The sequence below is a fragment of the Oncorhynchus kisutch genome, linkage group LG21 (genome assembly GCF_002021735.2).
Source record: "Oncorhynchus kisutch isolate 150728-3 linkage group LG21, Okis_V2, whole genome shotgun sequence".
In the NCBI taxonomy this organism is placed as follows: Eukaryota; Metazoa; Chordata; class Actinopteri; order Salmoniformes; family Salmonidae; genus Oncorhynchus; species Oncorhynchus kisutch.
Window position 1 is genome coordinate 18902887 of NC_034194.2, and position 18773 is coordinate 18921659.

At 40.8% G+C, this 18773-nt stretch overlaps 2 protein-coding genes across 3 annotated transcripts; both read left to right on the forward strand.

Annotated features, from left to right (window-relative positions):
- The first annotated feature begins 60 nt into the window (after window positions 1–60).
- On the forward strand, window positions 61–13571 carry LOC109866613 (costars family protein ABRACL). Of its 2 annotated transcripts, none has more exons than XM_031800500.1 (3): window positions 61–226; window positions 8153–8218; window positions 12164–13362. In XM_031800500.1, exons 2-3 carry the CDS (start codon window positions 8158–8160, stop codon window positions 12346–12348), a joined length of 246 nt encoding a protein of 81 aa, XP_031656360.1. In that variant the 5' UTR covers window positions 61–226; window positions 8153–8157; the 3' UTR covers window positions 12349–13362. The 2 variants fall into 2 exon arrangements, with proteins under 2 accessions (XP_031656360.1, XP_020310955.2); XM_020455366.2 differs by lacking the exon at window positions 61–226 and adding an exon at window positions 7042–7155 and having other exon boundaries at window positions 12164–13571.
- A 116-nt stretch (window positions 13572–13687) lies between these two features.
- Window positions 13688–18773, forward strand: LOC109866763 (headcase protein homolog). Its single transcript, XM_031800499.1, has 4 exons — window positions 13688–14332; window positions 15676–16764; window positions 17851–18005; window positions 18286–18773. Exons 1-4 carry the CDS (start codon window positions 14170–14172, stop codon window positions 18448–18450), a joined length of 1572 nt encoding a protein of 523 aa, XP_031656359.1. The 5' UTR covers window positions 13688–14169; the 3' UTR covers window positions 18451–18773.

The following is an 18773-nucleotide window of genomic DNA, read 5'->3' on the forward strand; positions in this document are numbered from 1 at the left end:
AATAAAATAACAGACCCGAGGCTATATACAGGGGGTACAGGTGCAGAGTCAATGTGTCGGGGAACAGGTTAGTCAAGGTCGATACAACTTGATTAGAGTCCACCTGTGGCCAATTCAATTGTTAGGACATGATTTAGAAAGAAACCCACCTGTCCCACAATGTCAGTGGGTTGAGAGGTCTTGGAACACTAATCGTAAAGAAGGTTGAGTTTGCTTCGTTTATTGCGTAAGTAATTCATTGTACAGGACAAACTAACCAAACATCAAAGAAACTGGAAATCCTTGAGAAAGTGATTAAAAGGTTATTGGATCTCCAGGACTTCACAGTCAGAAGTCCTGGCAAATCTAATAGGAGTGACTTACTATTGGAGGCATTAATGTTATTATGGTGAATTGAGGGACTGGGTGTACTGTAGTAGTGAGCTTATGTTGGGTCCCAGCCCATTTGGGTGTGGAAGGGAATGGCCATTGGTTCTACAACTTTTAAATGGGCTTTAAAATGACGTGATCATTTTCCACTGGGTAGAGGTGAGGCCAAATGTAACATCGGAGCCATTTTGATAGCTGTGTGGTAGAAGAGATGGGACTCTGAGCCCAAGGTCTGGCATTTATATGCCCTCAAAAGAAAAGGTTGGTGGACCAAGATTCAAAGGTCAGATTATGGAGGTGTTGGTGTTTGCTTGATTGCACCTACATTGAACTCGTCATTACATCTGGTTGGTAAACATGTATGGTCGATGAAACGGTGGCTCATGTTATATTGTTGAAGAGAGGGAAAGATTTAAGTGTAGGGGGGTTGGAAGGGATTTGGGGGTGGGTCTGTTAGTAGGACTCTTATTTTCTCAATGTAGAGAGTTAGGTAGAAGGATTTAGAAATGTGGAGATAATGTTTTAAACTGTGATTGACACACAGTCCAGCACAGGTGGTGGCATGTACCTTTTAATATTTTGTTTGCAGACTGCCATTATATAATCAGATTTCGCAGTTGAAACATTGCAGGGAATACTGTCTGAAGATGCTCCCCCTCTCAGGCCCCAGAGCCTGTGTGGGAGCTGAGTACATTTGACCAAGTGAAGGAGTACATTTTTGTTTTGTGAGAATAATAGCGCTCTGTTTGAATACCCGTATGGTATACTATTAGTTCATTTTAGTATACTGTTGTTGAATGGCGTCTTTTCAGTTGCGTGTACTAGCGCTTTGCCTGTGTACTGGAAGTTGATGCTGTTGTTATGCAATCTTTTGTTAGCATAACAAATTACTAGCTAGACATGTTTGTAAATTCAATATGGAGTGCTTTAGCTGAGGAGTAGAGTTGATCCGAGAGAGTCAGAACGTTTGACTCGCAACGGCACTGTAAATAAGAATTTGTTCTTAACTGACTTGGCAATTTTAAATAAAGGTAAAATAAAGTAAATTGTAGCACCCAAGATAACTTGCAAGCTACTTCCAGACACAAATGAGAACCTCACTCGTGACTATTTTACTCACCCTAGCAGAGCTGTTTTCATGTTATCCAGAGCGTTGGTGACTAACTATGCTGCTGGCAACAATTTAATTAGGCTTTTTTTGCTGAGGTTTACTGACAATTGCAACATTCAATGAGTGAGCATTTGTAAATTCATCAGTTATTCTGAGCTCTGGCACCGTTAGAGGAGAGTGCTCTGAAATCTGACTAGATGGCCAGAGTGAATTTACAAACACGCCTGAACCACTATACCACTTAGCAAAGCTATGAATTACGTGAATAATCAAGTCAATAAATGTTGGGTAGATTGCATGAAGTAAATATACTGGTAAGTTCGATGTATTAGTAGCCAACTAATGTTAGTAGGTTGCTAACATACCTGGTACATACTGCTGTAATGCTATGTGTAAGGATAGCGTAGCTAACATTGTCTGCCAAGACAACTTATTTGAAAAGTCATTACTTTATTACATTGCTCAACATTTTCTTAACATTTGTCATAATTAGTTAAAGCAATACATTTGAATCCGCTCTCATCAGACTTCTGTTGCATATTTTCCGCCATTTTCTTCAAATCTGAAAATGTTGTGAAGCCATGCCCATTTCTGAAGAATTCAAATCAAATTTTATTTGTCACATACACATGGTTAGCAGATGTTAATGCGAGTGCGGCAAAATACAAAAGCGCGGAAATGGTGTCCATTGCTTGTATACTTCGTATTTTGGCGACTGTAGTACAACATCCGGGAACTTTGTCATACTAACTATATCCACACTCTGACCACTAAGCATACTACATACTCAATTTACATCAGACATAGTATGATTAGTGAGGTTAGTATGAGTATTAGAACCCAGCTTATGAGGTTTATTTCATTACCCTATTTTTTTTTTTTGTTAAACTATGTTTTCATCCCACCAAGCGGTGGCAATACACCTCTTTGGATATAGTCTGCCAATAAAATCTTGAAGAACCACCTAGGTCCAACAGTGCATGTCAAAGCAGAAACAATTAAGTCCAAGGAATTGTCCGTAGATCTCCGAGATATAATTGTATTAAGGTATATCTGGGGAAGGGTATAAAAAATGTATAGAGTGTTGAATGTTTCCAAGAGCACAGTGGTCTCCATCTTTTGAGAAATTTAAGAAATATGGAACTACCCAGACTCTGCCTCGAGCTGACCTAACTGGGCAAGAAGACCTTTAGTCAGGGAGGAGACCAAGAACCCAATGACCACTCTGACAGGACGATAGACTTCCTTGGCTAAGATGGGAGAACCTACCGGGAAGGACAATGGTCTCTACAGCACTTTACCAATCTGGCCTTTATGGGAGGATGGCCAGATGCAAGCCACTCATGAGAAAAAGGCACATGACCACATGCCTGGAGTTTGCAAAAAGGCACATGAAAGACTTCAAGCATAAGGCAAAAGATTCAGTGGTCTAATGAGACAAATGTATCTCTTTGACCTGAATGCAAAACGCTATGTCTGGAGAACCAGGCACAGCTCATCACCCGTCTAACACCATCCCTACTGTGAAGCATGGTGGTGGCAGCATCATGCAATTGGGGATGCTTTTCAGCAGCAGGGACTGCGAGACTGGAAGGGATGTACTATTGTCATTTACTGCTGTCATTGCTGGAAGTCTACAACAGCTCAATACATTGGAGATGCCAATGAGGCATTAAAAAAAAACTTTTTATTTAGACTTTTTGGAAGTACATACAGGCCCTGACGGCAGTAAATGGCGATAGTTGCTATTCAAAACTCCATATTTGGTGAGTAATGAACGTATTTTAACATTACGTTTTAAGCTGGCCAATGGCAAGTTGAATGGATGCTTCCTGGGCTTAAAGGTGATTCACCTTATCCACATCTCCTGCAAGGCCAGATTCTGGTTCAAGAGACTAACCAAGAACAGGAAGTGGGTATTTTGAGTCCTGCTGCTAATTCTGCCAGCTGGGATAGGTGTGTGATTGTCAGGTAGGCTACAGTGACCAAAGAGAAACCGGGGACACTGGTCAGAGAATATTTCATAAGCCTAACTTACCTGACCAGTTTATAACATTTTGGTCAATCTGCATGACCACCTGTTCTTAAGAGCCAGTTTGGGCAGAGCCCTCTGGCCCTCAGGGTTGTCCTGCTGAGTATCAAATATTTTAAAAACCCTTCGACATGATTGGAAGGAAGACTCAAAACCAGTACCCTGTTCTGTAGTTATCTTTGAGGTAGCAATGTGACCCCCAAAAATGAGTTTGCCAATAAATAAAAAGATATGGGTTGAAACACAACCTTAGTTCAAACACACTCAGATGCCAGTAGCCTTTTTAAAAGCTTTTTTTTCTATATGTTTTTTAAATGAATGGCTTTGTTTGCAGTAGTTAATGGCTAAACCAAGCACATGCATCAACATAGACGATAGAGCCACCGTGCATATTAGTGCAGTGGAAAAGGCAAAATGTAGATATGCTAATCGTGTCCAACAGCGACGCTCAACCTCTTATTTTTTTCATAATACCAAATTATCAATTTACATCCCTACATCAAACATGTCTAACAAAACACAGATACAGACAAAATGCATACACCACCGTTCAAAAGTTTGGGGTCTCTTAGAAATGTCCTTGTTTTTGAAAGGAAAGCACTTTTGTCCATTTTTAAAATAACAAAATTGATCAGAAATACAGTGTAGACATTGTTAAATGGTGTAAATTACTTTTGTAGCTGGAAAGGCTTTTATTTTTATGGAATAGCTACATAGGCGTACAGAGGCCGTTTGTCAGCAACCTTCACTCCTGTGTTCCAATGGCACGTTGTGTTAGCTAATCCAAGTTTATAATTTTAAAAGGCTAATTGATTAGAAAACCCTTTTGCAATTGTTAGCACAGCTGAGAACTGTTGTGCTGCTTGAATCTGGAGCATTTGTGGTTTCGATTTACAGGCTCAAAATGTCCAGAGATAATGAACCTTCATCTGAAACTCATTAGTCTATTCTTGTTCTGAGAAAAGGGAGGCTAATTCCATGCGAGAAAATGCCCAAAAATTGAAGATCTCGTACAACGCTGTGTATTACTCCCTTACAGAACAGCGCAAACTGGCTCTAACCAGAATAGAAAGGAGTGGGAGGCCCTGGTGCACAACTGAAGAAGGCCAGCATCCCGGAGTTGCCTCTTCACTTTTGATGTTGAGACTGGTGTTTTGCGGGTACTATTTAATTGCCAGTTGTGGATGTATGTTTCTCAAACTAGACACTAATGTACTTGTCCTCTTACTCAGTTGTGCACTAGGGCCTCCCAGTCCTCTTTCTATTCTGGTTAGAACCAGGTTGCGCTGTTCTGTGAAGGGCGTAGTACCCAGCGTTGTACGAGATCTTACGTTTGGCATTTTCTTGCATGGAATAGCCTTCATTTCTCAGAATAAGAATAGACTGTTTGAGAATAAAGTTCTTTGTTTCTGGCCATTTTGAGCCTGTAATTGAACCCACAAACGCTGATGCCCAACTAGTCTAAAGAAGGCTAGTTTTATAGCTTTTTCTTTTTTTAATTGGCTCAAGTTTTCAGCTGTGCTAACATAATTGCAAAAGGGTTTTCTAATGATCAATTAGTGACTTAAAATTATAAACTTGGATTAGCTAACACAACATTCCATTGGAACACAGGAGTGATGGTTGCTGACAATGGGCCTATGTAGATATTCCATTAAAGTCTGTTTTCAGCTACAATAGTTATTTACAACATTAACAATGTCTACACTGTATTTCTGATCATTTTTATGTTTTTTTTTTTTTTTTTTAAGCATTTAAATGACCCCAAACTTTTGACTGGTAGTGTACACCCAGAAAAAGAAAGTCCTCTCACTGTCAATTGCGTTTATTTTCGGCAAACTTACAGAAATTGAATGTGTCCCTGAACAAAGGAGGGGTCAAAGGTAACAGTCAGTATCTGGTGTGGCCACCAGCTGCATTAAGTACTGCAGTGCATCTCCTCATGGACTGCACCAGATTTGTCAGTTCTTGCTGTGAGATGTTACCCAACTCTTCCACCAAGGCACCTGCAAGTTCCTGGACATTTCTGGGGGGGAATGGCCCTAGCCCTCACCCTCCGATCTAACAGGTTCCAGACGTGCTCAATGGGATTGAGATCTGGGCTCTTCGATAGCCGTGGCAGAACACTTTTTGCCAGTCCTGTCTGGTCCAGTGACGGTGGGTTTGTGCCCATAGGTGATGTTGTTGCCGGTGATGTCTGGTGAGGACCTACCTTACAACATGTCTACAAGCCCTCAGTCCAGCCTCTCTCAGCCTATTGTGGACAGTCTGAGCACTGATGGGGAGATTGTGAGTTCCTGTTGTAACTCGGGCAGTTGTTGTTACCATCCTGTCCCGCAGGTGTGATGTTCAGATGTACCAATCCTGTGCAAGTGTTGTTACACGTGGTCTGCCACTGTGAGGACGATCAGCTGTCCGTCCAGTCTCCCTGTAGCGCTGTCTTAGGCATCTCACAGTACGGACATTGCAATTTATTGCCCTGGCCACATCTGCAGTCCCCATGCCTCCTTGCAGCATTCCTAAGGCACATTCACACAGATGAGCAGAGACCCTGGGCATCTTTCTTTTGGTGTTTTTCAGAGTCCATAGAAAGGCCTCTTTAGTGTCCAAAGTTTTCATAACTATGACCTTAATTGCCTACCGTCTGTAAGCTGCCAGTGTCTTAACGACCGTTCCACAGGTGCATGTTCATTCATTGTTTGGTTCATTGAACAAGCATGGGAAACAGTGTTTTATACTCTTTACAATAAAGATCTGAAGTTATTTGGATTTTTACAAATGATCTTTGAAAGGGTCCCGAAAGGGCTGTTTTTATTTTATTGCTGAGTTTTATATACAAAAAAATACAATTCTAGTGCAATTTGTATTCACTCAGAATATCTCCCTGAATCATTGAGATTTTTATCTTAATCTTAAAGATGATTCAATCAAAAATATTTGCTATTTTGGTGTAGAATTCTGGAATTTGTCTTGTTTAAAGCAACAAGAATAAAAAATAAGTCACAATAATTTAGATGGTCTTGTTATCATTGCAATAGTAACACATCATTTGTCAACAACATGGGTGGTGTTCAAAAAGGTAAATAAGTATTCTGCAAGGTTTTTCCCAAAAATCTATCATAGATATATGTTACTATTGCATTGATAACAAGACCATTCACATTCATAGAACAAGTGAGTCAAACGTTCACTTTTTCGCAGATGTCATCATTATTCACAAATTTGGACAACACAGAATTACATGGATATATCTTATGTACAATCTTAAAGAGCACTTCCTTAAAAAATTTTGCTATACAATATTTTGTAATGCATCAACCAAGCTTTTTTTTCCAGACAATGTCAGGAGTAAGCATGTTCCAGAACATTTTTTCCTCTAGGCGTAAATTGGTTCCGGAACATTTGCCTTATGTACGTATTAAAACAAGATTTTTCACGTAAGCCTATGCCTTCCAAACTGAGCTCTGTATAAACTAGCTAAAAGGAGTTTTAAGCTCCCCCTCCCTGTAGCCAAAGAAGGAGTGGTCTTGACGTCGGCAATACTGCCTTTTATGGTACAGTTTTAATTTGCTTCGTCCCTCTTTCTCTTCCTGTTGAATTCTACTCAGGCATCGTGTTATATCGGGATATCGCTCTTACTCAGGTAAATACCGCAACATAATAACAATTAAATGTGAAATAGAACATGCGCATAGTCTGTTGGGTTATTAGCCTACATTTAAACTCTATCATCACTTTAGCCGGCAGCCTCTCGCATTTCCTTCCATTGTCTGCCATAGCCGTGTTTATGTAGTCTATAATCAAATGATTTTATTTTATTTTTTAAAGGATCGAAATAGTCATGCTGGACAGGGGTCAAGTAATGGGTCTCGAAACGGATTCACCGTCTATTTCAACGTGATTGATTCTAAATTCCCTTAGGTAGTGATCGGTCGTCACTAGTTATCACAGCAACAAAGTCATATCTCGCCTATTTCTACAATTTCTCTTCTTAAAATGTGACTGTAACCCAAACCACACTTCTAATTTTTGCTTAAACTTTATATGTAGACAAAGGGTGTGTTTTTTTTTGTCACGATACAGCCCATTTTGACTTTGCGGCTGTGGTAAATAGGTTAAACCCTACTGAGCCCAGCTAGCCTACTTCCGCATTGATAGTCTTTTTTTTTTCTTCCCTTTTTATTTAACTAGGCAAGTTAAGAACAAATTCTTATTTACAATGACTGCCTAGAAACAGTGGGTTAACTGCCTTGTTCAGGAGCAGAACGAAAGATTTGTACCTTTTCAGCTTGGGGATTAGATCTAGCAACCTTTCATTTACTTGGCCCAATGCTCTAACCACTAGGCTACCTGCCGCCCCACTTTTCATATGGAAGGCAATTTTGTTGCAGCTTGTCACAATGTGAAACTGACTTGTTTCTGCTGCTGCGTAGGCTACATTTTTGCGAAACGGACCATCTTTATAATACTGTGATGGTGTATCCTGTCTTAATCAGGAGCCCATTTACCCTATAATACATTACAAGGGATGTTATGACACATGTTTACATTATGACACCCCCTCTCCCTTGCTGCTTTTGGTTTCTGGGAATGCCCATATAATATTGGCATGTGACACTTACATTTTGTTACACTTCTAGTTGCAATGAACGTCCAACATGAAGTATCTCTGCTTGTTGGAGAGATCCAACGGCTTGGCAGTAAAAGTAAGTATAGTTTTGTTTTACAGTGCACTTTGCTTATAACAAATAACCAATGCAATGGGGGTTGCCCTATTGACCGGGGCAAGTGACCCGAGTTGTAATAATTCCAGTAGTCTGGTCCTTCTAGTTCCGTATGTGAAGATGAAAATAGATACTTAATTCAGGCAAGTGATCATAATCTTCAGGCGTCCTTTCAGACCTCAATGTCAATCCCAAGGATGAAACCAACTGGATGAAGTGCTTAATCAATGTACTTTGCAAGACCATCTGTTTTATAATAATCAAATCAGCAGGGATAGGTGGTGTGATTCCTGTAATAGAGGTTGTGCTGTAATCTGAAACTTCTACAATTCTCTCCAAATAGGGTGTGTAGACTTTTTTTTCTTTTTTTTTTCTCTTCTTTTTTTCCCCCCCTCCCAGCTAAATTCTAACTAATGCTGAGCCATTAACCATATTTTCAGGGGGTTTTCGGTTATTAAACACATTTCCAACTTCGGTTCAATTACTTGAATTCCATTTAGTTTCTCTAGAGAGAAATCAAATCATGAGAAATTAAGTCAGTATATGGGATGCTGGTCCAAAGGGAGTCGTAGTTTTTATTAAGCAACATTTCAACCTATACTGAACAAAAATATAAATGCAACAATTTTAAAAGATTTTACTGAGTTATAGTTCATATATGGAAATCAGTCAATGGAAATAAATTCATTAGGCCCTAATCTATGGATTTCAGATGTCTGGGCAGGGGTGGAGCCAGGGTTGGCTCTGGGAGCCAGTAGGTCCAGCCACTGGGGAGCAAGGCCAAGCCATTCTGAATTGCCCCCCCCCCCCCCCCCCCCCCCCCACACACACACACACACAGGACTGGTGGTTATTTCTGCAGTAAGCATGCCAATTGCATGCTCCCTCCACTTCAGACATCTGTGTCATTGTGTGACACAACTGCACATTTTAGTGCACAAGGTGCACCTGTGTAATGTTTATGCTGTTTAAACAGCTTCTTGATATACCACACCTGTCAGGTGGCTGGATTACCTTGGCAAAGAAGAAATGCTCATTAAAAGAGTAAACTAATTTTCTGCACAAAATTTGAGAGAAATAAGCTTGTGCATATGGAGAATTTCTGATATTTTATTTCAGCTCATGAAACATGGGACCAACACCTTACATGTTGCGTTTTATATTTTTGTTCAGTATATGTTCTTTACCGGCTCAGACACAGATGCAGTTGTTGTTAAACTACCCAATTGTCATACTTGAGTAAAAGTAAAGATACTTTAATAGAAAATGACTCCAGTGAAAGTCACGCAGTAAAATACTAGTGTCAAAGTATTTGGTTTAAATATACTAAAGTATAAATCATTTCAAATTTGTATAGCCAAAACTCAGACATAATTTACAAATTAAGCATGTATGTTTAGTGAGTCCACCAGATCAGAGGCAGTAGGGAGGACCAGGGATGTTCTTTTGATAAGTGTGTGAATTGGACAATTTTCCTGTCAAAATGTAACGAGTACTTTTGGGTGTCAGGAGTAAAAAATACATTTTCTTTAGGAATGTGGTAAAGTAAAAGTTACCCCAAAAATGACTTGTAGTATTTTTACTTAAGTACTTTACACCACTCATTTTATGCCTGTTTGTTTAGATGCACACAGTCCCCATATGCCACCGTATGAGAGAGAGACAACATAAAGAATGATAGGGATAGAGTTATTGAAAGTATGCCTGATCTACTTTGAAGAACTAGTCAAATAATATCTTCAGAGAGCAGCCTACTTAGGCAGGCTTGCCTAGCTACAGTAGCCTACAGTATGGGAAGAACAGAAATGTCTGGCTGCCTGAGATGAGATGATGACTTTAAGTAAAATTATAAAGCCATGTAAGATAAAACTATCTTAAAATAGTTAATTACTATGTGGACCTGACTGAGATGATGGAATATTTTCAATGGATCTCATTGAACCCTAATTGCATGTTTTTGGCTTTGGCATTTCCATTAAAACTCTACTAATTTTAATGTCAGTATTTCATAATGCAGTTGTTTTAATAAAATGTATCAAATCGAAATCCATGATTTTGTTTTCAAATAAGCATAACTGAACCGACCTCAGCATTAATTGCTCAGCACTAGTTCCAACAAACAAACGTTGCGTAGAGGCATGTTTGTTCTATATAACATTTATATCCAAAATGTTGTCCTGCTGAATGCTCCCCTGGTTCAAGGGCTTGGTGGATAGTTGAGTTCATTAGCACTGGGGTGGAACCAAAGTCTGCATACCATGTGGATCCCCAACACCATCATGCAATTAATGTGATCCATAATTAATTGGTGCACTGAAAGTAAGCCTGTTTTGTCTTCATTTGGACACCAACTTTATCCTCCGGCAGTGGAGCATCCAGTTTGAACTCCTCTCAGACTTTTCCAAATAACCACCCCATATTAGCTCCACTACCTCCATGCTCTCTCCTGCTGTTAAAAATCCCCTGGCTTTAATTCCTTGTTTACAGAGCCATGCAGCCCCCTTATTTGCTCCTCAGCTGCCGCAGCCTATTTGGGACTGGATAGTTTCAGTGTCATCCCCTGCCAATACTGTGCAGTGCTAGAGGAAACACTAAACGTGGTACCAGTCAAAAGTTTGGACACACCTACTCAAGGGTTTTTCTTTATTTTGACTTATCTACATTGTAGAATAATTGTGATGACATCAAAACTATGAAATAACATGGAATCATGTACTAACCAAAAAAGTGTTAAATCAAAATATATTTTAGATTCTTCAAAGTAGCCACCCTCTGCCTTGACAGCTCTGCACATTTGGCATTCTCTCTACCAGATTCACTTGGAATGCTTTTCCAACAGCCTTGAAGGAGTTCCCACATATGCTGAGCACTTGTTGGCTGCTTTTCTTTCACGCTGCGGTCCAACTCATCACAACGAATCTCAATTGGTGAGATTCATTTGAAATAAATCAGACAAGTGTCACCAGCAAAGCGCCCCCACACGATCACACTTCCTCCATGTTTCACGGTGGGAACCACACATGCGGAGGGCATCTGATCACCTACTATGCGTCTCACAAAGACACCAAAAATCTCAGATTTGGACTCATCAGACTAAAAGACAGATTTCCACCGGTCTAATCTCCATTGCTTGTGTTTCTTGGCCCAAGCAAGTTTCTTCTTCTTATTGGTTTCCTTTTGTGGTTTCTTTGCAGCAATTTGACCATGAAGGCCTGATTTGACACTGTCTCCTCTGAACAGTTGATGTTGATATGTCTGTTACTTGAACGCTGAAGCATTTATTTGGGCTGCAATTTCTGAGGTGCAGTTCATTCTAATTAACTCATCCTCTGCAGCAGAGGTAACTCTTTCCAGATTGACTGACCTTCATGTCTTCAAATAATGATGGACTGTTGTTTCTCTTTGCTTATTTGAGCTGCTCTTGCCATAATATTGACTTGGGATTTAGCCCTATTTGGTTATCTTCTGTATACCAACCCTACCTTATCACAACACAACTGATTGGCTGAAACGCATTAACAAGGATATACATTCCACAAATGAACTTTTAACAAGGCACACCTGTTACTTGAAATGTAATCCAGGTGACTACCTCATGAACCTGGTTGAGAGTGTGCCATGGGTGGCAAATTTGAAGAATCTCAAATATTTAGATATTAACACTTTTTGGGGGGGGGGGGGGGGGGGGGGGGGTTTACTACATGACCCCATATGTTATTTCATAGTTTTGATGTTTTCGCCAATATTATTCTACATTGTAGAATATGAAGAAACCCTTGAATGAGTAGGTGTGTCCAAACATTTGACGAGTATTGTTTATGTGATAGACATTTTCAGGTGTTTCAGGAACGTTTCGTTTTCTTTTTTTTTCCTTATTGAAGGAATACAGGATTGTATTTTTTAATACTACCTTGCCTTGTTTTACAGATGCAGATGGACAAACTTGTGTAAAATTTGGTGTCCTCTTCAATGACGATAGGTGCGCAAATATCTTTGAGGCTTTGGTTGGGACTCTGAGGGCTGCCAAGAGGAAGAAGATCATCGCATTTGAAGGGGAGCTGCTCCTGCAAGGTGTCCATGACAATGTTGACATCACACTCCTACAAGAATGAAACTGACGGCTATCGTTATTCAGATGCAAAGTCCAGTTTCTTTGAGGCGTTACTATTACATCTACCAACCAGGGATCACAAATCAACATTTTGATACATTTTTAGGACTACAAATGTACAGGCTGAGAATGTAACACTTTGTATACCACATTAGGAGAATATTGTTCATAACGAGTATATTCTAGGGGACGAAATACACCTAGATGTTTTAGGAAACAAATTACCTTACAGGAATCACCAAATGGCAACTTCATTTATTGTTTACATGGTCATTTTGGTACCTCTTGTGGACTTCCTTAGAAAAACTAAGATGGCAGTGTTTCAAGAGAGGCTTTTGCACATATTGATTTTTATTTTATTCATGCTAATGTTAAGCATTTGAGTATGTATTATTCAAGCTTTTATATGTTCGCATGACTGTCTTTTCTCTATCGACCACTCGCAAACCTTTTGCCTTCGCTATAACCAAGGGGGATTAAGCCAATGGATTTCCTGTGTGATTCTTAGTAGTATTTAATGACAGGGTGATTTGTGCCAAATAAAAATTAGGTTTTGTAATGTTCCTCAGGACCAAATGTTAAACTGACCTTTGAAATTAGACTCGTTTATTTAGAATACAAGTTTGCCTCATTCCAGATACAGTGTTGTATATTATGCAAGCATAGAATAGTCTTAATAAGAGACATATTGATAAAGTACTCAAATGTTGTAGATGGATAGAAATTATGTATAAGATGTTCTCTATTTTACAGGCTAGGGAGTTGTTGATCACATTTCTATACCTGCAACATGTATGTTGTGGCTTACTTAATGTGCCCCATATCACGAATAAGACTCTGTCATCAAATTCTGTGGGTTACCATGAACTGTGAATATAGGCTTATCATGCATGGTGTTAATGTTCAAAGAAGATACACGATGCTTAGTATTGTGTCCTGGTAGGAAATACATTTGAAACTTGACATGGGAAGCAATAGTAACTCTTCAAAAAAAAAAAAAAAAAAATAGGTTTAACAAGAAAAATAAACAAATGACAAATTGAGCACAATACATGTATGATCATCAAAGTGCAGTTCCTTTCCAAAGTCCAATAATTTCCAAATTATTGACAATAATGTATTCCAAAGAAAGTGTTCTGAGGATGAAATACTCAGTTAATAAAGAACAAACCTTCACTTTTCGGCCTGATTTAAAAAAGAAATAAATCTATAGGCTCCATACTACAGAAGGGTCATGTGTGCGTATATATATTTTTGTAACCTTATGCTGTGCTATATAACATCGCATTCTTGAAGAAAATGTGAATATATGTATTGTGAAAAGAATAGTAGGCTATAGTACCACCAGTCTATTAAGTCTGCACTTTTAGAAGTAATCATTAGATAGCTGACAATGCGATAGAGTATGACTTCAATTGTTGCCACAGATAACCCAAAGAAAGCATTGACTTGTACCTGAGGAATTACTTGAGTTTTCCTTTCCTACCAGGACCCTTTACGTGGGACTCCCTTGTGAATTCGAATAATTTACAGCAAGGTTCGGGGGGCGGAGCCGTGTTTCGTCATGGCGGCAGGAGGAAAACAGAACAGCGCCTGACGGATCTACATTCAGAGCAGGAATCAAAACAAGAAACGGACACGCCTTCTTCGTAGGTTACCTTTGCTGTCACAACTGCATAAACCTGGATGGAGATAATATAGCTGTAAACAGTACCACCTGCAATCAGAATCATTGCATCTCTCAAGTAGGATTCAAATGGAATCCGCAGAAATGTCAGCCAGCCGTTGATGGGTTGAAAGTATTCATATCTGGATCAGTAAAATGCCCAACCAGAAAAGCAACAAGGGGAAGAGAAATAAAAGGACTAATAGTAGTGGAGATGAACAAGAAAATGGAGCCAGTGCTGCCGCAACAGGAGGAGCACCAGGGATAACAGCAACATTATTAGGGGCTACAGCCGCACCGTTCAACGAGCATAGAAGTGGTAAGAGTGAAATTGTGTCAAAACATGCGTGACCGAAGTTATTGCAATGGATTTTATTTTATTATTGCCTATGAGCCAACGTACGCTTTACGGTGCTTCACATTTTTGTTGTTATCGACTGTAGGCTTCATAACTCACGCGTTATAGTGTAATTGCCAACGAGCATTATGCATTGATCATTTAATGATGCGTCGACATGGAGCTCTATGCACTGTCATATCACGACGCACACATGTACAGTGTCAGTTGTGGCCTTGTTCATGGGTAGTGCTGGCACCTCGCCGCTTGCCTGCTCAAGTTCAACTTAATTTGATACATTGTCGGTATTGCAACGTCTGTTTCCTGAGTCAGATAAAGTAACACAGAAACGATATAAGTAGGCTGTGCATATAGGCTGCATATACATTATAGTTGGCATCAAAGTTATACCAGGCCTAACTTACTATCTGAATGAAACATATTCCGGTCGGCTCTTTATAAACAAAATATTACCAATTAATAAAATGTGCTGGGGTAGGCAAATAGCTGAACAATGATGGAATTCATTGTACAGAGCCTCAGGTTTATGTTTGAATCACCCTGGCAGCCTGAAGTTGGTGACTCATAATCATGTTGCAGAGGCATAGACTAGTCCTGTTCTTGTTATTTATTTTTAACTGAACTGAGTTTTGATGCAGGTATAGTTAGGCACATTACAGTGCATGCATGGGATTGTTTCTTGATACACTGTGTAGAAACTATGAGGGCTGAGAGATGACAATGAAATACAGGAAATGAAAGGAGGAAATTGATCTACCATACAGACACACACACACACACACACACACACACACACACACACACACACACACACACACACACACACACACACACACACACACACACACACACACACAGACAGAGAGAGAGAGAGAGACAGACACTGAGGGTTTCCCTATCTGACGGGTATTCAGGCACCACTTCTCAGTGATCCATACTCAATAATGATGGCTCTTATGTTGCAAGATAACACAGATCCCACTAGCCTTCTTCTTCTTATTGAATGTTCACACAGTCCATTACCGTTTTAAAGTTAAATTCCAGACAGGCTGTGCATTGATGTTTGAGTCCTGAATCGTTCAGTAACAGCATAGAATTTTGTCAACATTGCAGTCCAAGGAGCTAGTCCTGATAGCATGAACACAAATCTATTCTGTTTAATATTGTTTTGTTGCTCTGTAATATGTCCAAAGTGAATGTTGAGCATCAAAGCATGTTTGTTTTTTATTTTCAAGTCATATTTCGTATGGAGATGTTATAATATATTTATGAGTGATATAGTAACTCTGTTTTGTGTGCTGCAGAGGCCCCCTGTGCTACCCCTCTTGTGTGCAGTCTGGCCAGAGACATTGACCTTGACAAGGATGACTATCAACGTGTGGTGTGTAACAGTGATAGCTGCCCTTATGGCAACTGGATGCACTTGCAGTGCTTCTACGAGTGGGAGAGTAGCATCCTGGTCCAGTTCAACTGCATTGGAAGGGCCCGCAGCTGGAACGAGAAGCAGTGCCGGCAGAACATGTGGACTAAGAAGGGATACGACCTGGCCTTCCGCTTCTGCTCCTGCCGCTGTGGCCAGGGCCACCTTAAGAAAGACACGGACTGGTACCAGGTGAAGCGCATGACAGAGGTGAAGAAGAAGGTGCCTCTGGAGAAGAGTCTAGGGAAGTTGAGCAGCTCAGCTGGAGGGGGTGCATGTGGAGGTGGGCTGGATCCCCCTGATGATCCTAAAAGGGGCAAGCTGCCTGGGGGCAGTAAGCTGGCTCACAGAGCATCCAGTCAGGAGCTGCCTCGCCGACAGTCAGTGGATCGGCAGAACTCTCAGGAGAGGGGTCACGGAGGCCTATTCTGTGGAAGCAGCCTGGGGCCCCGCTCACCATGTGACTCCCCGGGTCAGTCCCCTCCGTCAGGCTTCTCCTTCTTCTCCCCGCCTGCATTCACAGGGCCCCGCAGCTCCCGGCACCTGGGGGAGTTCCTGAAGAATGCGGTGCACATGGAGAGTCACCGGAAGCACATGCTGGCAAGCGGCATGCTGGGTCGCGGAGGCCACCTCGATCACACCATCCTGCCCCTGCCCAGACTCACACCAGGGGACAACCCAGTGCAGTTCTTGCGGAGGCTGGACCTCACAGAGCTGCTGACCCACATACCCAGACACAAGCTGAACACCTACCATGTCCGTATGGAAGATGATGCCCAGGCGGGCCAGGGAGAGGACCTGAGGAGGTACATCCTGTCGGCTCTGAGCGCCAGCCACAGGAACATGGTCAACTGTGCCCTGTGCCACCGCACCCTGCCTGTCTTTGAGCAGTTCCCCCTGGTGGACGGAACCCTGTTCCTGAGCCCCTCCAGACACGATGAGATTGAGTACGATGTGCCGTGCCATCTGCAAGGTAGGTCTTTGGAACAATGTCCATCTCTGAGAAACAGAATTTGAAACACTTAGGCTATCAAAACCAGCAGACTGCCGCAACCATTGCGCATGCATGCATGTATGTATGTTGTGATTGGGTACAAACTCAAATATTGCAAACTGGAAATTACATAATTATTTTTTAAATATTCTATGGACATATTTTCCCACAAACAATCTGATGACCTGTAATTAAACATTTGAAAATGATTGTCTTGAACCCGAGTTTAAGAGAAAGATCACTTTATTGGTGAATTGCACACGTTCCATCTGACGTTTGACTATGAACCCAACCCTGCAGAAAAACACATGCATACAGATTTTGTAGAGGTGCTGCCACACTGGACCCCCAAGAGCTGTTGTTGTTGGGGGGTTAAGTGCCTTGCTCAAGTGCACAACGGCAGGCAATGTCATCTAGGATTTGGTTCCGACAGCAACCCTCTGGTTGCCAGCTCACTTCCCAACAGATTGTTCCTCGTCGAACCTGGGTCGGACATGCTAGCTCGCCTCTTTAACCTCTAGGCTACCTGACACCGATATGCTGGTTCCTGTTGTGGTAGAAGAAATGTGGACAGTGAAATGTTCAGGCTTACTGTTGACAGCTGATCAGGCCCCAGGAGTTACAGTATGTTGCTGCAAGCAAATGATTTGGACCACAGCTGTTTCCAGATATGCATGTTTTAGTGTATTTCAGAATAACTCGTTTGGTTGTGAATTTTCATAATTGTTATTTTGGTCAGCAAGGGTGTTATCCCTTGCATATATTTGAGATAAGAACACACCATAATAAACCTGGCACAATATAATTCATTACTTTCATTGAGAACTAAACAAAATTATTATGGCACATGAATGTGATCAAGCATGACATGCATATCAATCAAGTCAATCTATACTGTTTTCCACAAACAGGTTCTTAGTAGCTATTCACCACATGGATAAGAATTAAATCCGTGGCTGAATGCTGTTGCTTTGATCTTCAGGCTTTGTAATGCATGATTATTTTTCACGCTTTAGGGATTATTTGTGGAATCTATTAAACAACCCTATTGTCTCTCTTGTAAAGGGAGGCTGATGCATCTGTATGCAATATGTGTTGACTGTCTGGAGGGAGTCCACAAAATTGTCTGTATCAAGTGCAAGTCCAGGTGGGATGGGAGCTGGCACCAGTTGGGGACGATGTACACCTACGATATACTGGCCGCCACACCATGTTGTCAGGTGAGTAGGCTATTAGTATTTATCAATATATCTTTTTTTTTCTCCTCACGATGAGTTTGAAAGTCATATTTGAGTTAGCATCCAGATGGTTCAGGGGTGTCATTTAAATATGGCAGGCTGCCTGCCATAAGGTAGCTTCATGGGCCAAAGTCAGTTAAAAAAAAAAATCTGGTTTTGTGTTGGGGCTAGATCTCCTCCTATCAAATCGTCTCAATGACATTATGCATGGCAAAGTCAACTACTGCGGATCCTTAGCCATTTCCTCCATTTGTACCCTTAGGCCCGTCTGAACTGCAAGCACTGTGGCAAGCCAGTCATAGATGTCAGGGTGGGGATGCAGTACTTCTCAGAGTACAGCAACGTGCAGCAGTGCCCCCACTGTGGGAACCTCGACTACCACTTTGTCAAGCCATTCTCCTCCTTCAAAGTCTTGGAAGCTTATTGACAAATGTGCATGCATGCTAGTGCTGTTTCTGTTTTTTATCTAGGCAACTTTATTTTTGTCCCTTAAATACTTTTTTCTGGGCTTTAGTTATTGTTTTATTTTGTATGTATAGAAAGAATATGACTCGACTAAAAATGTCCAAGACAGCATCTATATGATTTCAGAAAAAGTTATATTCATAAGACCTACAACGGTTGGAATTGTCTGGCACTTAAAAAGATGAAACACATATACTGTGACAACAAGTGAATGTATCTGTATGCCAAATTTGCTTTTTTACAAAAGGATGACAAATATATAATAAAGGAGAGAAAGAAATGTTG

Excerpts from the sequence above, each read along its gene's own strand:
- LOC109866763 (XM_031800499.1), top strand. The coding sequence starts at position 14,170 with ATGCCCAACCAGAAAAGCAACAAGGGGAAGAGAAATAAAAGGACTAAT. Across the intron at positions 14,333-15,675 it reads GTTCAACGAGCATAGAAGTG|AGGCCCCCTGTGCTACCCCT; the intron begins GTAAGAGTGAAA and ends TGTGTGCTGCAG. Across the intron at positions 16,765-17,850 it reads TGTGCCGTGCCATCTGCAAG|GGAGGCTGATGCATCTGTAT; the intron begins GTAGGTCTTTGG and ends TCTCTTGTAAAG.
- LOC109866613 (XM_031800500.1), top strand. The coding sequence starts at position 8,158 with ATGAACGTCCAACATGAAGTATCTCTGCTTGTTGGAGAGATCCAACGG. Across the intron at positions 8,219-12,163 it reads CCAACGGCTTGGCAGTAAAA|ATGCAGATGGACAAACTTGT; the intron begins GTAAGTATAGTT and ends CTTGTTTTACAG.